The 16,586-nt window shown below is 33.3% G+C and overlaps 1 protein-coding gene across 1 annotated transcript; it reads right to left on the bottom strand.

Moving 5' to 3' along the window:
• Positions 1-8,264: 8,264 nt before the first annotated feature.
• Positions 8,265-15,525, bottom strand: LOC133206036 (potassium voltage-gated channel protein Shaw-like). The gene is made up of 2 exons (XM_061341943.1): positions 15,027-15,525; positions 8,265-9,227 (listed from the first exon to the last, which is right to left on the bottom strand). Exons 1-2 carry the CDS (start codon positions 15,474-15,476, stop codon positions 8,331-8,333), a joined length of 1,347 nt encoding a protein of 448 aa, XP_061197927.1. The 5' UTR covers positions 15,477-15,525; the 3' UTR covers positions 8,265-8,330.
• Between the last annotated feature and the right edge of the window lie 1,061 nt (positions 15,526-16,586).

Genomic DNA, 16,586 nt, shown 5'->3' with positions numbered 1-16,586 from the left:
CCACCTCTGGTATTTTGCCCTGTTCACGATTCGTTTTGTTTACTGGATTTATGAGATTGATCAATGTTCGTCATTTTATCCTTTTACGTCTTTGAGATATGGCATGGATAAAAATTTTGACGACTTTAAACTACAGGTGACAATTATAATAATAAAACATGTACAAACAAGAAGTGAAAATGTTCATAAGTTAACGCAAACTGTGTAGTGACATAATAAAAACGGACAACAAATGGTCATCTAGGTGACTCTGGTCACCAAAATATGTACATTTTCCTATGGAGCTCACACAAGTATCAAAAGCTTGTTCTGGTATAGGCCCCTCAACAATTTGGATTTTAATATTATAGTGAATCCTTGATGTGTAGAAGGAAGCTTAAAAAATCAGATATATTTGTATTCTACATCTAGCTTTGTCGTGTAGATTAGCTTGAAGGATTTCGATCTTAGTACCAGGGGATCAAAAATTTGCTGTCACTCTTTCTCCTATATTTTTTTTTGTTTCAAAATTCATTTTTAAAGAATAAATGTAGAATCTGCATGATGAGCATTATGATCTTGGATTTAATATTAAACATCTACATAAATCATTCGTATTTAGTATGTTTCCCTTGGTGGAAAAAGAAATTGATGCAAATTTTGTCAAATTAATGTAATATTTTCACGTTATTTCAAAACAATAAATTCGCAGAAAAGTATTTATTCTTAAGTGATACAGTCTATCAACATTGGTCAATATGAAAAACATTACTAATACTTGGAAACAATGACGCCCAGCAATTATATGATCGGGTTATATAGTTTTCCATCTTTCTGTCCGTCATTCTGTCTTTCCACCTTAGTTAATATATCACACTGTTTTGCTATGTTTGTATATTAGGAGCTGATTTTTGGTATATCTCTTTATATCGAAGAATTACAGACCAGTCTTAAGTTTTATTTTCACCTAAGTCATCTTAGACTTTGATAATTTCTAAATATTCACTGTTTTTCAGACTTCTTTGCTGTGCCTGGGGTGGTCAGCTGAATCTGGTACTGATGATTTACAGATCAAGATTAATATTGATTGACCGATTTTCATCAAAATTCTGACTCATAGACACTTAAATTTCTACAAATATACATTAAAATAGATTTATCCTTTCCAATCTCTGTTATAAATTACGCGGAAATAATCTAACACGCACTTATAATTGTTGAGTGGATTCGTATCTACGGCATCGATCATCCTTGTAGAGAAAGAATATATTGAGGTTTTAAAGTTTTATGAATTTTTGAAATGAATATACTTCAGGCGACACTCTGCTATTTTATCATAGGAAATAAATTAAGTGCATTGGTGAAATATGTATTATTGTACCTACAAAAAAAGGATGTGATAATTAAAAATCACTAAAAAAGAAAGATTCAAAGAAGAACATAATGTACTTATATATAAAGAAGAACAACAGTGACACACAACAAAAAAAAAAAACAAGATCTAAATGGCTAAACAAAAAAATTAAAGATGGCAGAGAAAGTGTTTAAGATAATGCACGACCGAATTGGGTAGTACTATTACACAGTGAAAATAAAAGTTTTTGGTTGAAAAAAAAATGAAAGGACTAACGTATGGCATTATGGTATTATCTCCTTTACTTATGAACACCACGGTCGTTTATTGCATGGACTCTGGGGTCCACGCAGAAAGTATATCAGCGAGGTAAAACCAGATGCGATGGGCTTACGTCAAATTACGCATGCGTCAAAATGCTAGCAAGTTCGTCCCTAAGACAACTTGCCTTTAAGACAATTCGCTGTATTCGAATTAGAACTCGCCAATCATTGGCAAACCTAGCTTAAAATCTCTGCATCGTATTTATTAATTCATTAGCGTATCCAAGATCCGAATCTACTCGATCTTTTATACATATATCCTTATAATTAAATAAAAGATATTTTACTATAATATTTATGTATATGGATTGTAAAATTAATAAATTTGGGGTTTCTTTGGTAAAGCATTTTAAAAAGGATGAAGAATTTAGATAGCTCTACATCTTGAATTAAAAACTTAATTCAACGATTAGGCTTTAAAAGATTAGACAAATTTCACCGGCATCAGTTTTGTGCATGCAGGTTAGAACGCAATTTCAGTTTGGAAAGGGAGGATGAGGATCTGACATATATTTGTTACAAGGAAAAAAAGGTCATCTGACGTTTCTTGAGGGAGTACGATCGAAAATGAGCTTAGCTTTCTAAATGTAATGTATAGTTTACATGTATGCTGTTAAAAATATATTGAGGGGCACACCTGTAAATTACCCTCGTTTTCTATAGTAATTAAAGTATATACTGGCAAAATTACTGGGAAGGAGGGAGTGCCCCCCCTCCCCCATCCCCAGGTCCTATAGGCCTGGCATCATATAATCTTCAACAGAGATATTTTCTCTTTCAAGGAGAAATTCACTAGTAAAACCTGGACAATATTTTAAAATCTGAGCTCGAGCAAAACAGTTCGCATGTGAGGTATTTTTGTGATAAATGAATGACCCCATTTAAAGGTCAAAACTAGATTAAGTAAACAATATATGTCTTGATCAATTATTGATATCCTGGACATTCTTCTATCATTCACTATTACAGTTTTATTAATAATTAGATTATAACGTTAAATTATAATGAAAAATTTACATGTTTCAAGATAAAAGAAATATTTATTTATAACACATATTTCATTACAACCCAGAACCCCTTTTAGATTTCTGTTAGAAACACAGGCCTATGGTCCATGTATTGCAGTCCTTATTGAAGGACAGTAACTTGTCAATACTATTATTTTTACACCGCTAAGCAAGCCACCTGTATGGATTTCTTGAGCAGTGGCAATTCCATCAATGAAACATACAATGATGTTCATGTACGTATCAATAATACAATTTATGTTCTTATTCGTTTCACTCAAACGAACGTAAAACATTTATGAAACAAGTAAAATTGATGCAAAGCATCAAATCGGCCGCAAACTGAATTTAGTATTTCAAAAAGTACTTTCACAATAGAGCATCCAAGGAAAGCACAAAATATTCAAAGCTGAAAGAGTGATGATTTTTATGTTTAACTTCAAAGCAAAAAATAAATAAATAAATAAAATAAAAATAATTAATAAATAGAATTTTTTGTGCATTTGTTCATCAAATTGATTCATAGGTGTTTTAAGTCAGAATTTAATTATCAGATGAGAAATGAAAATGAAATTGAAACATATTAGCAAAGCAATTTTTAAAAATACTTTACTCATGATTTTATACATGTTATCATTAAAGAATTATTTTACCGAAATAGTAAAGAAATAACGTCTAATTTCCCCGTTGTATTACATTTGTAAAGGTGTCCGAGTAGTGCAATTTATTTTACTTTCACTTTGCTGTTGCAATGCACTATATTTTGTAGCGGAGTAAACAGGTTTGATAGTTGTGAATGAGTTGGTGACCTTAGGTCCTAGTTGAGCGTACGTTTTATCCCTCTGGCACTTTCTAACACAACCACAAATAGATGATTATTTAAAGAGATATAAATATACACAATAAAATATTTTTCTTTCTTTTACTTTATTTTTTTGGGTTAGTATGGGGATTTTAGTTGCAGCTTTTGCAGAAAAAATAACGTTAGGCACTTTTTCCCCTTACAACAGAGCTCTGCAACATTACATTCCCATACTAACAACCAAAGAAAGCATTCTATTGCTTAAATAAAAATTGTCTGAGCTTACACAATGACAACTACATTTTTCATTAAAATAAAACATTTTATATCAATTGAAACCATAGAATTGAGCAGAAATATTTGATGATAACCCTGTTTCGATAATAAATGTGTTATTGGTAATTAAAGATGTCTAAACTGTTAATTCTTGATTATTTGATTATCGCTAAAACACTTATGCTTAAGACAAATGATTATTCACCTTTGGATAAAGAGTATCTACACGGTGCACAGGAAACAGGATCAATTGACTTTATACAATAACATATGCCTAACCAAACACTCATATATAAGAAGTACGTTGAAAAACTATCAAATAGTGGTTCTTTGTAAATTTCACTCTATTTATAAACAAAATCCAGATAGATTTAGGGGGGAAATATTTTGCCTGTTAGAACAAAATACCAGTGTGCAAAAATGGATAAAGCAAGCTCTCTGTACTTTGAGATTTTTAGTTTAGATATTCAATTACTTTAAACTTGAATGTCAGCGGAGCCATCTAGATAAAGATGCTCTAAAACCTTAACCTGATTATTCTTCCAGAGAATTAAGGACAAATTCGAGATCCAAAAACATAAATAGTAATATGCACCAAAGGATGCGATATCTTGTCAAGCTTTGTCAATGCACGATATTTTGTCATTTAACAAAGTAATTGTTCCAAAACCTTTATGCTATACTCACATCCAGAACATGTCAGATACAATACTGATCATAGACATTCTTACTCATTTTATCAAACGAGCTCTTATCTGATTTGATTACTTTTACAATCACGTCGAGAATGCCTCTTGACTGTATAGATGCTGGGATTAAATGATCATCACAAAACATAATTGTATATTTACATTTCCAAATACATGTCCTTAAAATTCTTTGCAAATTAGAAAAAGTACACGATATTCTCATGAACTACCGTGGGATGAGTAAGAATATTTTCATTGTGATGCATTTAAAGCCAAAAAATAGTGCAAACTTTTTTTTTCAAGAATGATCGTTGAATGACAAAAATATGTGACAAGTCATCAGAAAAATAATTAAGTAAAGGATATAAATTTAATTGTTGAGAATTCATGAGGTACATGAACTATAACGCTTCACGTTTGCATGTTTATCATGAAGAGTTAACGCGCTTCATGAAATATGCCGACGTGAAGTGTCGAAGTTCATGTCCTCATGAATTCTCAACAATTAAATTCATTTCTTAAATGACTAATATAATCAGTCTTACATTGTAAATGGAGTCCAACATGATACCTTCTATAATTTATGTTTTTGTTATCGTTTTGATCCCCAACGTTTGAGTAATTCTACATATCTACATTTACTGATGCCTCGTAGAAGACATTATATAGCACACGAAGGATCTCGTGCAAATGATATGTTGGAATCTAAGATATCAGATTGTACCTTATTTCAATGCAAGTCACGTTCTTTGCGCTCTTCAGTAGGCTGGAAACGTTATCAATTATTATATTTGTATCCAGTGTTAACGGCCCTCTACGGTACTCAAATATCGTTCAAAGACGAGGGTTGTTTCTGGCAATACGACGTCAATTACAGCATCTGGGGAATTTTGCTCCAGGAAAGAAACTGCTCTTCATACCAGCTCTTTAACACTGCTGCAGAAATTCATTCCACAACAGTCAGAAAAGGCACATGTGCGTCCTGGTTTCTTCCTTTAGAATTTAAACTTCCAATGAGTTTCAAGTTGTCAAAAACGGTGGTCAGATCTTGTGGGATGTACGGGGCATCATTCAAGTAAAACTTTGGCGCTTGACTCTTGTAATGATTCTTCTATGAAAAAACTAAAAATCCTCTCATCCAGGAACGGTTTAGAATAAGGAGATGTTTTTCCGAGCACGAGTCGGACAAAAAAAAAATTTAGATCACATTCAAACAGTCCTCTTATGAAATTCATAAAATGTTACAATAAATGTTTCCATTTTTTAAGATTTTTTTTTTCATCAGAGCAAGTTTTGAAACTAAATATCGGTACTTTGTAGATGACCCATGTTAAAACTACGGAATAAAAATCTTGGTATCCAAACATGTTGTTAACTCCTTTCAATGGAAGTTTATGTACTTGATAAAAACAATAAAAACGAGCGAAAAACAGAGCTATTTTAGCATGACAACATGAATTATCAGTTCAAAGTTGGCAACAGATCTTCTTTCTTTCAGGTCCATAGGAAGTGTGTGTGGGGGGGGGGGGGGGCACGGGGGTTTGATGATTTTTTCTTGTTGTCAAGGAATTTTTCTTTCGTTGTGCCCTCAATCCCAAACTGAAAATGTTTGGTAGCCGCTCCCCCTACTCCAATCTGAAATTGCTTCCTACGGCCTGTTTTATCAGATGGTGGGTTGTTTTCATGAGCATTGAAATTTATGTTTTTAACATATCGTAGAAATGCTCAAATATTTATACTCCCGCAAAAGAAGTAGGGGGTGTTAATAGGATTCAAGGTATACAGAAGCCAAGGCCATTTGATCAAGTTCAGGATTACTTTCATAAAAATGTTAAATTCCTGTGTTGACCATAGCTTCTAATTGAGAATATGAGACTTTTCACCACGCTTGCTTATGACCTGAGAGTAATTACTGACCCTGACCCAAGACATTAAAGGTAGTTCAAGGCCACCGACAGAAAAAGTGTATCATTTGTGTGTTGTCCATAACTCTCTCATGGAGGCTAATTGGAAGTTGATACTTGACACAAATATTGTCTATGACCTAAGGGTGTGTCATGATCTTAATCCAAGAAAGTTTTGGCTGGTCAAGGTCACTGACGGAAAAAGTATTAAATTCATGTCTGGTCTGTAAAGGATGACTGCACTTAACGCCGGTTTTTGGGTCTTTTTCGGTCGCTTCTGTTGCTTTTATATCAAACTCTTATTTCATTTTCATATATTTATGAAAGAATCCTGTCAATTTCGAGCCGAATTTAAATATTACAATGATCTTAGACTGTTATACAATAAAATGATTCTATGTTTTCTGTCCTTACTCTTTCCAAGTGTAGAGAATTTACACTTACCTGCCCTTGATTAAACATTAGGTATGCATGAGAGGTGGAGCTAACATTGTAAGAATGGCTCTAAAATTAGACTAGATAAATAACAATGACATGTATTTAAAAAATACGAGATCACTCTTTCCCATTCCTTCTCATTCCCTCTTTATTCTGTATGGCACAAGAACACTATTTTCAGAGGTTTCAAAAACGAAATTAACAATATGAGCGACGTCCATGTAAGTAAAGTATCTTTTAAATCAATGCCTAACAATTTAACGTGTTCGAGCACTTTGTCCTAGTTAGCACAAAACATACTACTTTACAAGTCACGTGACGGAATTTAATATTCACAGAGTTACCTGAGGTAAGAAATCACGTGGTGAATTATAATATTCAACATGTCACAGCCCTTGGTTACAATAGAGAGAGCGATGTAAGAAGAAGCAGTTTTTTCTCGTTTAAACCATGAGCGCATGTTTGTCTATTAATCTCCTTTTGACACAACATTGTTAATGCAAATATACAACTACTGTTAAACGGAGAACAATAGACAAACATGCGCTGACTATGTATAAAGTCAGTGAAAAGGTGGGCGTCCTCATTATCGTACGGAGATTCAAGGAATTGTGATGACCCCCGCCTTAGAAAACAGCTTCGTACTTCGTAAATACGTACTTTTATTTAATTTAATTACATAAAGTTGTAGATTAGATGTTGACCATTTGTGCAATTAAAAGAAAAATGCTTGTTTTGAAAGTTTATTTTGTCGCAATTTTCGCATGTCCTTAAGTGCAGTCATCCTTTCTAATGGGAAAACATTGGAAGTTCATTTTTCACACAAATATTACCTATGTCCTGAATATGTGTCATGACCTTACCCAAGGTCATTCTGTAAGTTCAAAGTCACTAGCAGAAACAATGTACAAAATTTGTTATCAGTTCATATAACCTCTCAGGGATAGGTATTGGAAGATGATACATGTACTTCCAACAAAAATACTTTGAGCTGAGGGTATGTCATAACCTTGAACCTCATTCTGGCGAGTTAAAGGTCGATAGTATAAAAAAAAAGAAAGAGAGAAAGAATTCATGTTAGGTCCGTAACGCTCTAATGGAGAAACATTGGATGTCTCTAGATATTTCACTCAAAGATTACTTACTACCAGAGGTTTTTTTAAGCAAATTATATTGGCAAGATCAAGTTCACATTTAGAAAATTGTATATGGGCACTCTGTGTCAAGAGTGCACTTTGAACTAATTCCCCCCCCCCCCCTCCCCAAAGTAAGAAGGAATACACAAAATAACGCCGATAAATACAAATATACGTATAGTTCTGACAAAATAGACAAAAATTAATTTTTCTTTTTCTTTATTACAACTGCAGATTTTAAAATCCATAGGGATACTTCGTCTTCCGAAATTTCATGACTTTTTATCGTTAGTAAATTCATATTTATTGTCCATATATAGTAATAACATGATTAAAATGCAAATATTACACAAACATAAACTTTTTTTAACTTTTAAAAAAGACAACATTACATACATATATTACACCAGCAACACAAACACTCAATGGTTATTTGAATTTACATCTTCAATTTTTGTATTCTTATGCGGGTGAACTTTATTTATTTGACTAATATCCGTGGTCTTTTTTTCTTTTTGGAGTTTTAGAAATCGTTGATGAAAACTGTTTTGACTATAATATTCGGAAAAGTTAGATGCGATGATTGCTACTGGCATGGCTAATAACAAAAGGCCAGATAACGCGCATAACACTCCGACAATATAACCCGCAATGGAAGTGGGATATACATCTCCATAGCCAACAGTTGTCATGGTGATAATAGCCCACCACATTGAAATGAAAATGCTCGAGAATGAATTGGTATTTGTAATCTCAGCGTAGTATATCAACGTAGCAAAGAATAACATTCCAATACAAAACGTGATAGCCATCAACAACAGTTCCAAGAGACTGTGTTTTATGGCAAGGAGAAGAACTCTTAATGCGCTAAAACGACGGGCGAGGCGAATGAAGAGGAGCAATCGAACCATGCTTATGGCTTTAAAAATAAAATAGAACCATCGGGCGACTTCATTTTCCGCAAGGATTGACTTGAAAAACTCCATAACAAAATTCATTAACATCGCAAATACAAGAACAAAGCTGACAATGTGGGTCCATGACGACAGGTACTCTCTTTTATTGGGACATACAAAGAACCCTACGCTCCATTCAACCATGAAAAATAACAGACACCCGGTTTCCAACGCGAATAGAGCTGGAACAGGGTCAGTGAGGATTAAAGTGGTCAGTTTGTCGTTCCCGGAGAGGTGTATGTCAGGGTAGTGATGTGTGATGATTTCAGATACATACAAGTCTGTACGGAGATCCTGAATGTTCCAAATACAGAAGATCACGATACTCAGAAACACCACACATAGGTATAGGCAGTACCAGGTCTGCAAAGAGAGAAACTTCCACTCTGAATAATATTGTCAAAATCAATCTATAAAACGTAATATTCAACTGTATTATCCTGGTATTTCTTGTTGAAAAATAAATATTTAAAAAAATATATATATTTTTATAAATCATGAATTCCTTTTTGTCGCCAATGTGTAACTTTGATATTGAGAACATTTTTCTATGGATTTATTTTTTTTATGAACCAGACTGGTTACCCCAGTAACTATAATTTAAATAAATAAGAGTGCATATGTCCATATACCAAAGTGATTCTATATTTAAGAAATAATGTCTATGATTTGGTGTCAGGTGGTAACCAACATGGTGGCCCGCGATTATTTCCGGCATCGTTCGATGAGGCTGCCTGTCTAATCAACCGTTACCTTTAGATACCTTTCTCTTTAGAAAGTTTTGCGCGTAAGTCATTCAAAGCATGATTCAATTTATTACATTTTCAAAAGTGAAATACTGTAATTTATTCACTGAATAAAAGTGATATATTTGAAAGTGAAATTATTTACAGTGAAAAATATCAAAGTGATATTTTTCCAGTGAAAACTATCAGAAGTGCGGCAAAACTCGAGATATTCACTCTCTTCACTAATATATATGTTATAAAGAAAATACTCCGTTATAAAATAGTGAGAGTAAATAAACCATCCTCACACTTATTAAAATTACCAGTTTCTGCAAATTCTTGTTAATATTATTTCTACAGTTTTCAATGTCCCATCGCTTAGCTCACAGCAACTCACCATGACAACACAGCCTACGACACTTAAAAAAATGATAGTGGCAAAAGGAAAACCTAACAAGATGAAATATCGAGATAACGAAGAGTATTCAAACTCAAAGTCCATTAAAACAATACAAATCGGGAGCAGAGCAAACACGGACCTCCAACAACATCAAAAGTGGGATCAGGTGCCATGGAGGAGAGAGCATCCCCTGCCGACCGGTTACACCCGCGTGTGCTCCTTGTCATCATCGGTAAATAACGGAAAAATCCGTCGGCAATTCAGTGTGTAAATAATGACCTAACAATAAGTTTGGAAAACGTCAGTCAGCATATGACTTAATGATAGATTGTATTGCTAACAAGGTCATTGTTTCGACCATAGAACTTACGAAATGATGACTTTAAACGAGACTGTTGATATTCTTGTTTCATCAACTTGTCAATATTTTACCTCGTTTTAAAAGTTGTTCATACGAAGTGCATGCTCTTGCGTATCGAATCAACTGCGAAATATAAATCTCATATGCAGGTGCTGAGGGTATATTGCTGCATAAGTAAGGGAAGTTGACGATTGAAAAGTAAATAAATTCTGCTTTATATGATTACAAAAATAGGTTTGCTAATAAGGGGCATAATTAGTACCCATGAGGATTCCAACACATTGATGGAAGACCTGATCTCCAAAAAACACATAGATATTGTCAAACAGAAACTCAAGCATCTTGTGTGTACAATCAGAATGTTTTTTAACAAAATAATTTAATTTGCAAATTACCAATGACAAGGTAAGTAAATTAACGAGTGCCATTTTTATTGAAAAAGCAGCTGTTAATGATGTCAAAAAGCCTGGACTTTAATTTTTCATGGGGAAAGGTTGTATAAAGAGTTGAAAAGTTGTAAATTTTTATGTTATTGATTTTGGAAAAATTTTGTGATTTCAAATTTTCTAAAAGTTCCTTGGAATCTTTAAGTATCCACATCTGATTTACATCACTTCTCAAATATATTGTTGCACAGTACCCCTGAAGTGTCTCCTTCACTGATGTTAATATTTTAGTGAGGAGTGAAGGGCTTATTCCCCGAACAGCTACTCGCCAAAAACAACAAGTAATTATCACACTCAATTAATGGGCCCTCTAAGGGGTACAGGTAGACTTACCTGTATGAATAATCTGCCAGAATTTAAGTTACTTTAAACAAAATAAAATAAAATGGATTTGTAATGAAGTTTTTTTTTTATTTTAGCAGAAGTTTAGATATATATATATTGTGTACAATTTTTTAAATAAATTATTTTACAAGCACAAAACATAGTAAAATTAAGAATTAAACAGATTTTTTACTTTAAATTGTCTTGAAGTTCTATTGTTTAACAGCACTATTTAACAAACTTCATATTTCATAATAAGTAAAAAAGCACTGTTTCACTTTCACACCACACAAATTTACAATATTTACAATTTATTTAGTCACAACTAAGGGATCACTATCCTAGGTGAAGTAGTTCAGATGCAGAGTCTGCGTACGCCATAAGGTCAATGATGCCATCCTGGTACCTTTCTTTCAGTAACTGCAATCTTCTCTTTATAGTTGCATACTTTTTTGCTGGAGGTCTAATGGTCCCGCCGGCTTCCCTCTGAATCTTTTGAATTTGTTTAGCATTCTGTATATCTTTGAACATCTTTACGACGATGAAGATGTTGGGATGTGCGTGCTGTGCCATCCTTCAAGGCTGTTGTTGGTCCGTGGTCCCTCTATTCCAAAATGATTCCATAAAAGTCTGTTACCGTTAACCCACTGTTCTGTTACATAGTCTGTGAAGGATGCTGTAGCTTGTGTGAGGTCAGCTTCATCTCTGTCTTCCAGGGCTCTGAACCAAACGTTTTCAATACAGTCCAGGGGAACAAGGGGAAGAACTGCTGCTCTTCTAACCAAGGTCTTTACGTTGTCGTCATCTTTGTAGGGGATCTGTAGTCCTGTCTGTTGAGCTTTTCGCCAAATAGCCTGGGTGAAGTGAAAAAAACATCCCTTGGTTGTGATGTCCGGAAACACTTCTCGGATAGAGAAATTTATAGATAATTTATGTGTGTGTATTAATTTTATGAAAAAATAATTTATGATTTTTTTTAAAAATATAATTATAAATAATTATATGTAAATTTTCCATCAATACTATTGAATAATTTGGAAAAAATAATATTAAAGGTACAATTTTTTTTTTTTATTTTAAGTACAATCATACAAAGGATCTTAATTTTGTGCATTTTTTTTCTTTTACACGTTAGAGTTTTGAAAATTAAAAAAAATCTCTAAATTAAAATGAAATTGAATGAATTTATCTGATTTATCTTAATTTTATCTATTTTTTTTTTCCTTTTATATAGTAGAATTCTGAAAATTAAAAAAAGTCTTTGAATTGAATGGATTTTAATCTGATTTATCAAATATTGCTAATCCAGGTAAACACAGGTAAGTCTACCTGTACCCCTTAGAGGGCCCCTTAATTGAGTGTGATAATTACTTGTTTTTTTTGGCGAGTAGCCGTTCGGGGAACACACCGAGTAAAGAAAGAGGCTTGGTAGAACATTTACTGGAACCCGCTATGTATCTTTGTTTGTAAGAAGTTTTATGAAGTTTCGGAATCAAATATAAATATGGTAATTCAAATTCAATTTGGTTGTTGTGAATATTAAAAATATTCAAAACTGACATAGGATTTTGAAGAATTTCCTCCTTAGGTATAATTAAGTTGGATTACCACTTGTAGAATTAAATCCCAGTTCTTCTAAAATACAATTAAAATAATGAGCCTTACAAACAAAGACAATGTTGTTACCTGCTTTCTCAGCTGGGACCAGTACATACTTTCGTGTAGTCTAATTCTTTTTTCACCTCTGAATTATTGAACACAGAAGGATAGATGGTTTTCATATTGCCCCTCAATCGCTTAATGCGAGATTTTAACATATATCTGATACATTTAATCCATTCTGACAAAGTGTCAAGGTATTCTTTTTCATGTCTGGCCCATCGCCTGGCGTAATCTTCCACAGAATTTGTAATATTTATAAAATTATGATTCCAGTTGAAAGATCGGGGCCCCTAAATTTTGGCCCTTTTAAAATAAGTGATTTAAGGTCCTCATTATTAACTATATTTACGTCACCAGCAATGACGTGTCCAGCAGGACTATTGTTGTAGGGTGAAGAAGAACATGAACACGATGGAGGATTATGTTTCAGATGCTCAATATTCAGGCTCTGTTAAGTTTTCTTGTAATTAAAAAGTCGAGGTATATTTATAGGAAATACAGGTTGTAGTCTTCAATTAGACCGGACCCCTTTTGTGATTAAGAATATTAGTTATATTAACCGCGTCAATTCCTTTGTAGGCATATTGAAGATTAAGGAAAAAACAGGTAGATTTAGCTGTATTTTCTTTCGTAAAACATGGCGGTTAAAAAAGTCTATGATTTGCAATCTCCATAACCACAGATCCGAGCCTGTATTCTGGTGTGGAGGAATCCAAATATGGACTTTCCTTGACTTTTACAAATAGAATATTCAAAACTTAAAAAGGGACAGAGAAAAGTTTGGTACGAATGTGATGAAGGCCTAATTTTTTATTTACATAAGGTAGCAGTGAATGAAAGTAGCCTGGTTCCCTGGCTCATCCTTGCCAAGTGTCGCGGATACTATATGTTTGTGCCCCCTCAATAAAAACGCCTGATGACCTTTTTTTTTTTTTTGCTTGTCAGGAAATTTTTGGTAGTGCCAACTAAATAATGTATGACTGTGCCCCCCCCCCCCCCCAACTGAAATTGCTTCCTACGGGCCTGAGTATTCTTCTCGTTGTCTACGGAAAGGTGTACTCAGTGATAGGCTATTAGTATGATGGTAATTTTTTTCTAGAATTCTAACTTTTACTGACACAATAGAATGGCCAGGTAAATTAAAATGCTTGTATAAAAGCTCCTGGTCCCTGTTGTTAATCTGAAATCTATGCCACGATATTCTTTTATTAAGTGAACCGTTGGTTTCACCAACATAAATAAGCACACAAATTAAGTGAACCGTTGGTTTCACCAACATAAATAAACACACAAATGGTACATTCTATTCCGTCGACAACGTAAGAAGATTTGCAATTCAGATTTTCCCAAATTTTGGTATAGAAACTCTGTCCAGTAAGATTACTAGAAAACGAAGAGCTAGTTATCAAATGTCACAGGTTTTACAGTTTTTGACAGGACATTTTGAAGTAGAACACATGGTATGGGAAAGGATCGAATACTCAAATATATATGTAATAAACAGAAATTCAATATTTTGTAGTTGGATATGGGATTTACTAGTATTTGTGAGACATTGCTTCTTCTTTTTATATTTTCACTCGAGCTTCGCACTCATGAAAATATCAAAGAATTCTGTCCCACTCATGAAATAAATTCCATATCCAACAACACAACATTGAATATCCTCCATATTTTTTTCTTGATCTGATATAGTCGAACAACTAAATAGCCTATGATATAGTTCTCTGTAGTAGCATTGTCACAGTTTAACTAACTAGTACTGTAGATTTACATTATCGCTGGTATTTTTTTTTTTTGGGGGGGGGTATGAACTATTATAAAATTGAACATTCAAGAATCTATATTTGATAAAACAGATTTTAATTTATCAAAAAATATTATCTGTAGCTTGTGAACTAATAAACCTGGTATTTTTAAAACTGTATTAAAATACTCTGGTAGATTTTTAGTCAGAAATTTATGTGATATACTTGAAAATATAAGAAGTGTTTCGAATGAAATAAATTGCCTAAAATAGATTTGTTTTGTAGAATCCTAGATATATATACTCGAGGAATATTAATCGTTGCCTTATTTTGCGAGAAGCGCCTCTCGAAAAATAAGATAACTCGCTACCGAAATACTTGTAAAATCTCTTGATCAACGGTTCACTCGCGAATTTTGACGTCTACGAGTCATTTCACGATATTAAAGTAATACTAATATAAATTGCAAATTCTACAGTATTTGAAAAGGTACCTTTGCGAGTTTTGAAGATCCGGGATTATTTAAGATTAGCCAAACTCTCTCCTTAACTGTCTCGCACTCTGTCCAAGAATTTTTCAAATCCTCGTGTTGAATCAGATCGTTTAAAACTGCCATATCATCCTCGTGTTGGAAATACTGCCTCCAGCAACACTCTCTGACGTTTCCAGTCTCGATCTCCCAAAAACTCAACTCGTCTCGTAGCAATGCTCCACAGATATGCTTCGGGACATGTAAGTTCCCAGTTACCAAAAGATTCAAGATCACATTAAAGAGTTCGGGATCTCTGTCAAAGAAATATTCCTGTTTCTCTGTGTCATATGATGTGTGATCACGTGTCAGTTTTGCAAGTTTCGAATTCGAAATATTATTTATTGTTGAAGCAAAAGTTTCGAATGTCCTGCCTCTGATGTTAAATTTAACTCTTTGTACATTATCCTCCATTACTCTGTCATCTACTCGGGATTGACGAGAATTCTAAATGTATTAGTTACATGTGGTTGTTCCATGTTATCTGAAAAGAAATTAATTAATCCAAATGAGATACAAGTATATTGAGTAAGGCAATGCAGTAATGTTATGTAGGCTATTAAATAAGTGTAATCTACTATTTCAACAGGGCGGTACAATCAGTGAGTTAGGGTGTTATGCTGTATAACAAGAATGGACAAACATCAACAGAAAATCAATAAAAATAAATTTTAGATCCTTGTGATATTAAGAACCTTGTACAAGCTGATTATGAAGATTGACGACTTCCAGATCTCTGATATAAACATACCAAAAATGGTGGCTGAAGAATCGCAATAAAGGATTTCATTACGAAAATGAAAGCCTATCATGGTTACACCTACTGAAGATCAACATTTACCAAAAATAAATAAATAAATAAATAATTATAACATAGAAATAGCCACAAAACATTTTGCCTGTCTATATCATTGCAAAAAGTTGCGAAATTTTTACAGCAAACTGAAGAGTAAAATACTGCGAGAGAGAAAATGCACAATTAAGACATCACAAACGAGGGGACGAGACAATCGCTTTTGAAGAAGGCATTTTAAGAGAATTTCAAATTTCAGACCTTAAAAAAAGAGAACTGAATTGTCACCCACCAATAATTATCAAAGTATTTTCTACCATTGCTAATCAAAACGAATGGAATCACGGCTTAAAAAAGACTAATAAAAGGGTATTTTTACTGTTAACGAATCTGAATGTTTGGAATAAGCTCTATTGATTAATGATGTGTAATATAAAACGTTAAGGGATAATTTTATAACAAATGCTTTGAATCTTAGGTAATTTGGCCTGATGAAAATATTGATATATGTTTAAAAAATTCTTGTGAATAAAATTATTTACCTTGTTCAACAAGAGCTCAGTGTGAAGCTTGATAATATTGCATGCAATATATGTAAAGAAAAATTCTGGTGAATAAAATATTATTTATATTATAAACCACAGGTGGATGTGAGCCTTAATCTAAGAGAGAGAGAGAGAGAGAGAAATTCGAGCAATTCTAGATAAATGGCCCTATGAGTTAGAGTGATT

The sequence above is a fragment of the Saccostrea echinata genome, unplaced genomic scaffold (assembly GCF_033153115.1).
Source record: "Saccostrea echinata isolate AGI-Se365-2 ecotype Australia unplaced genomic scaffold, CSIRO_AGI_Sech_v1 ptg000054l, whole genome shotgun sequence".
In the NCBI taxonomy this organism is placed as follows: Eukaryota; Metazoa; Mollusca; class Bivalvia; order Ostreida; family Ostreidae; genus Saccostrea; species Saccostrea echinata.
The sequence above is the reverse complement of the archived record's forward strand: the minus strand, read 5'-3'. Positions and strand labels throughout refer to the sequence as shown.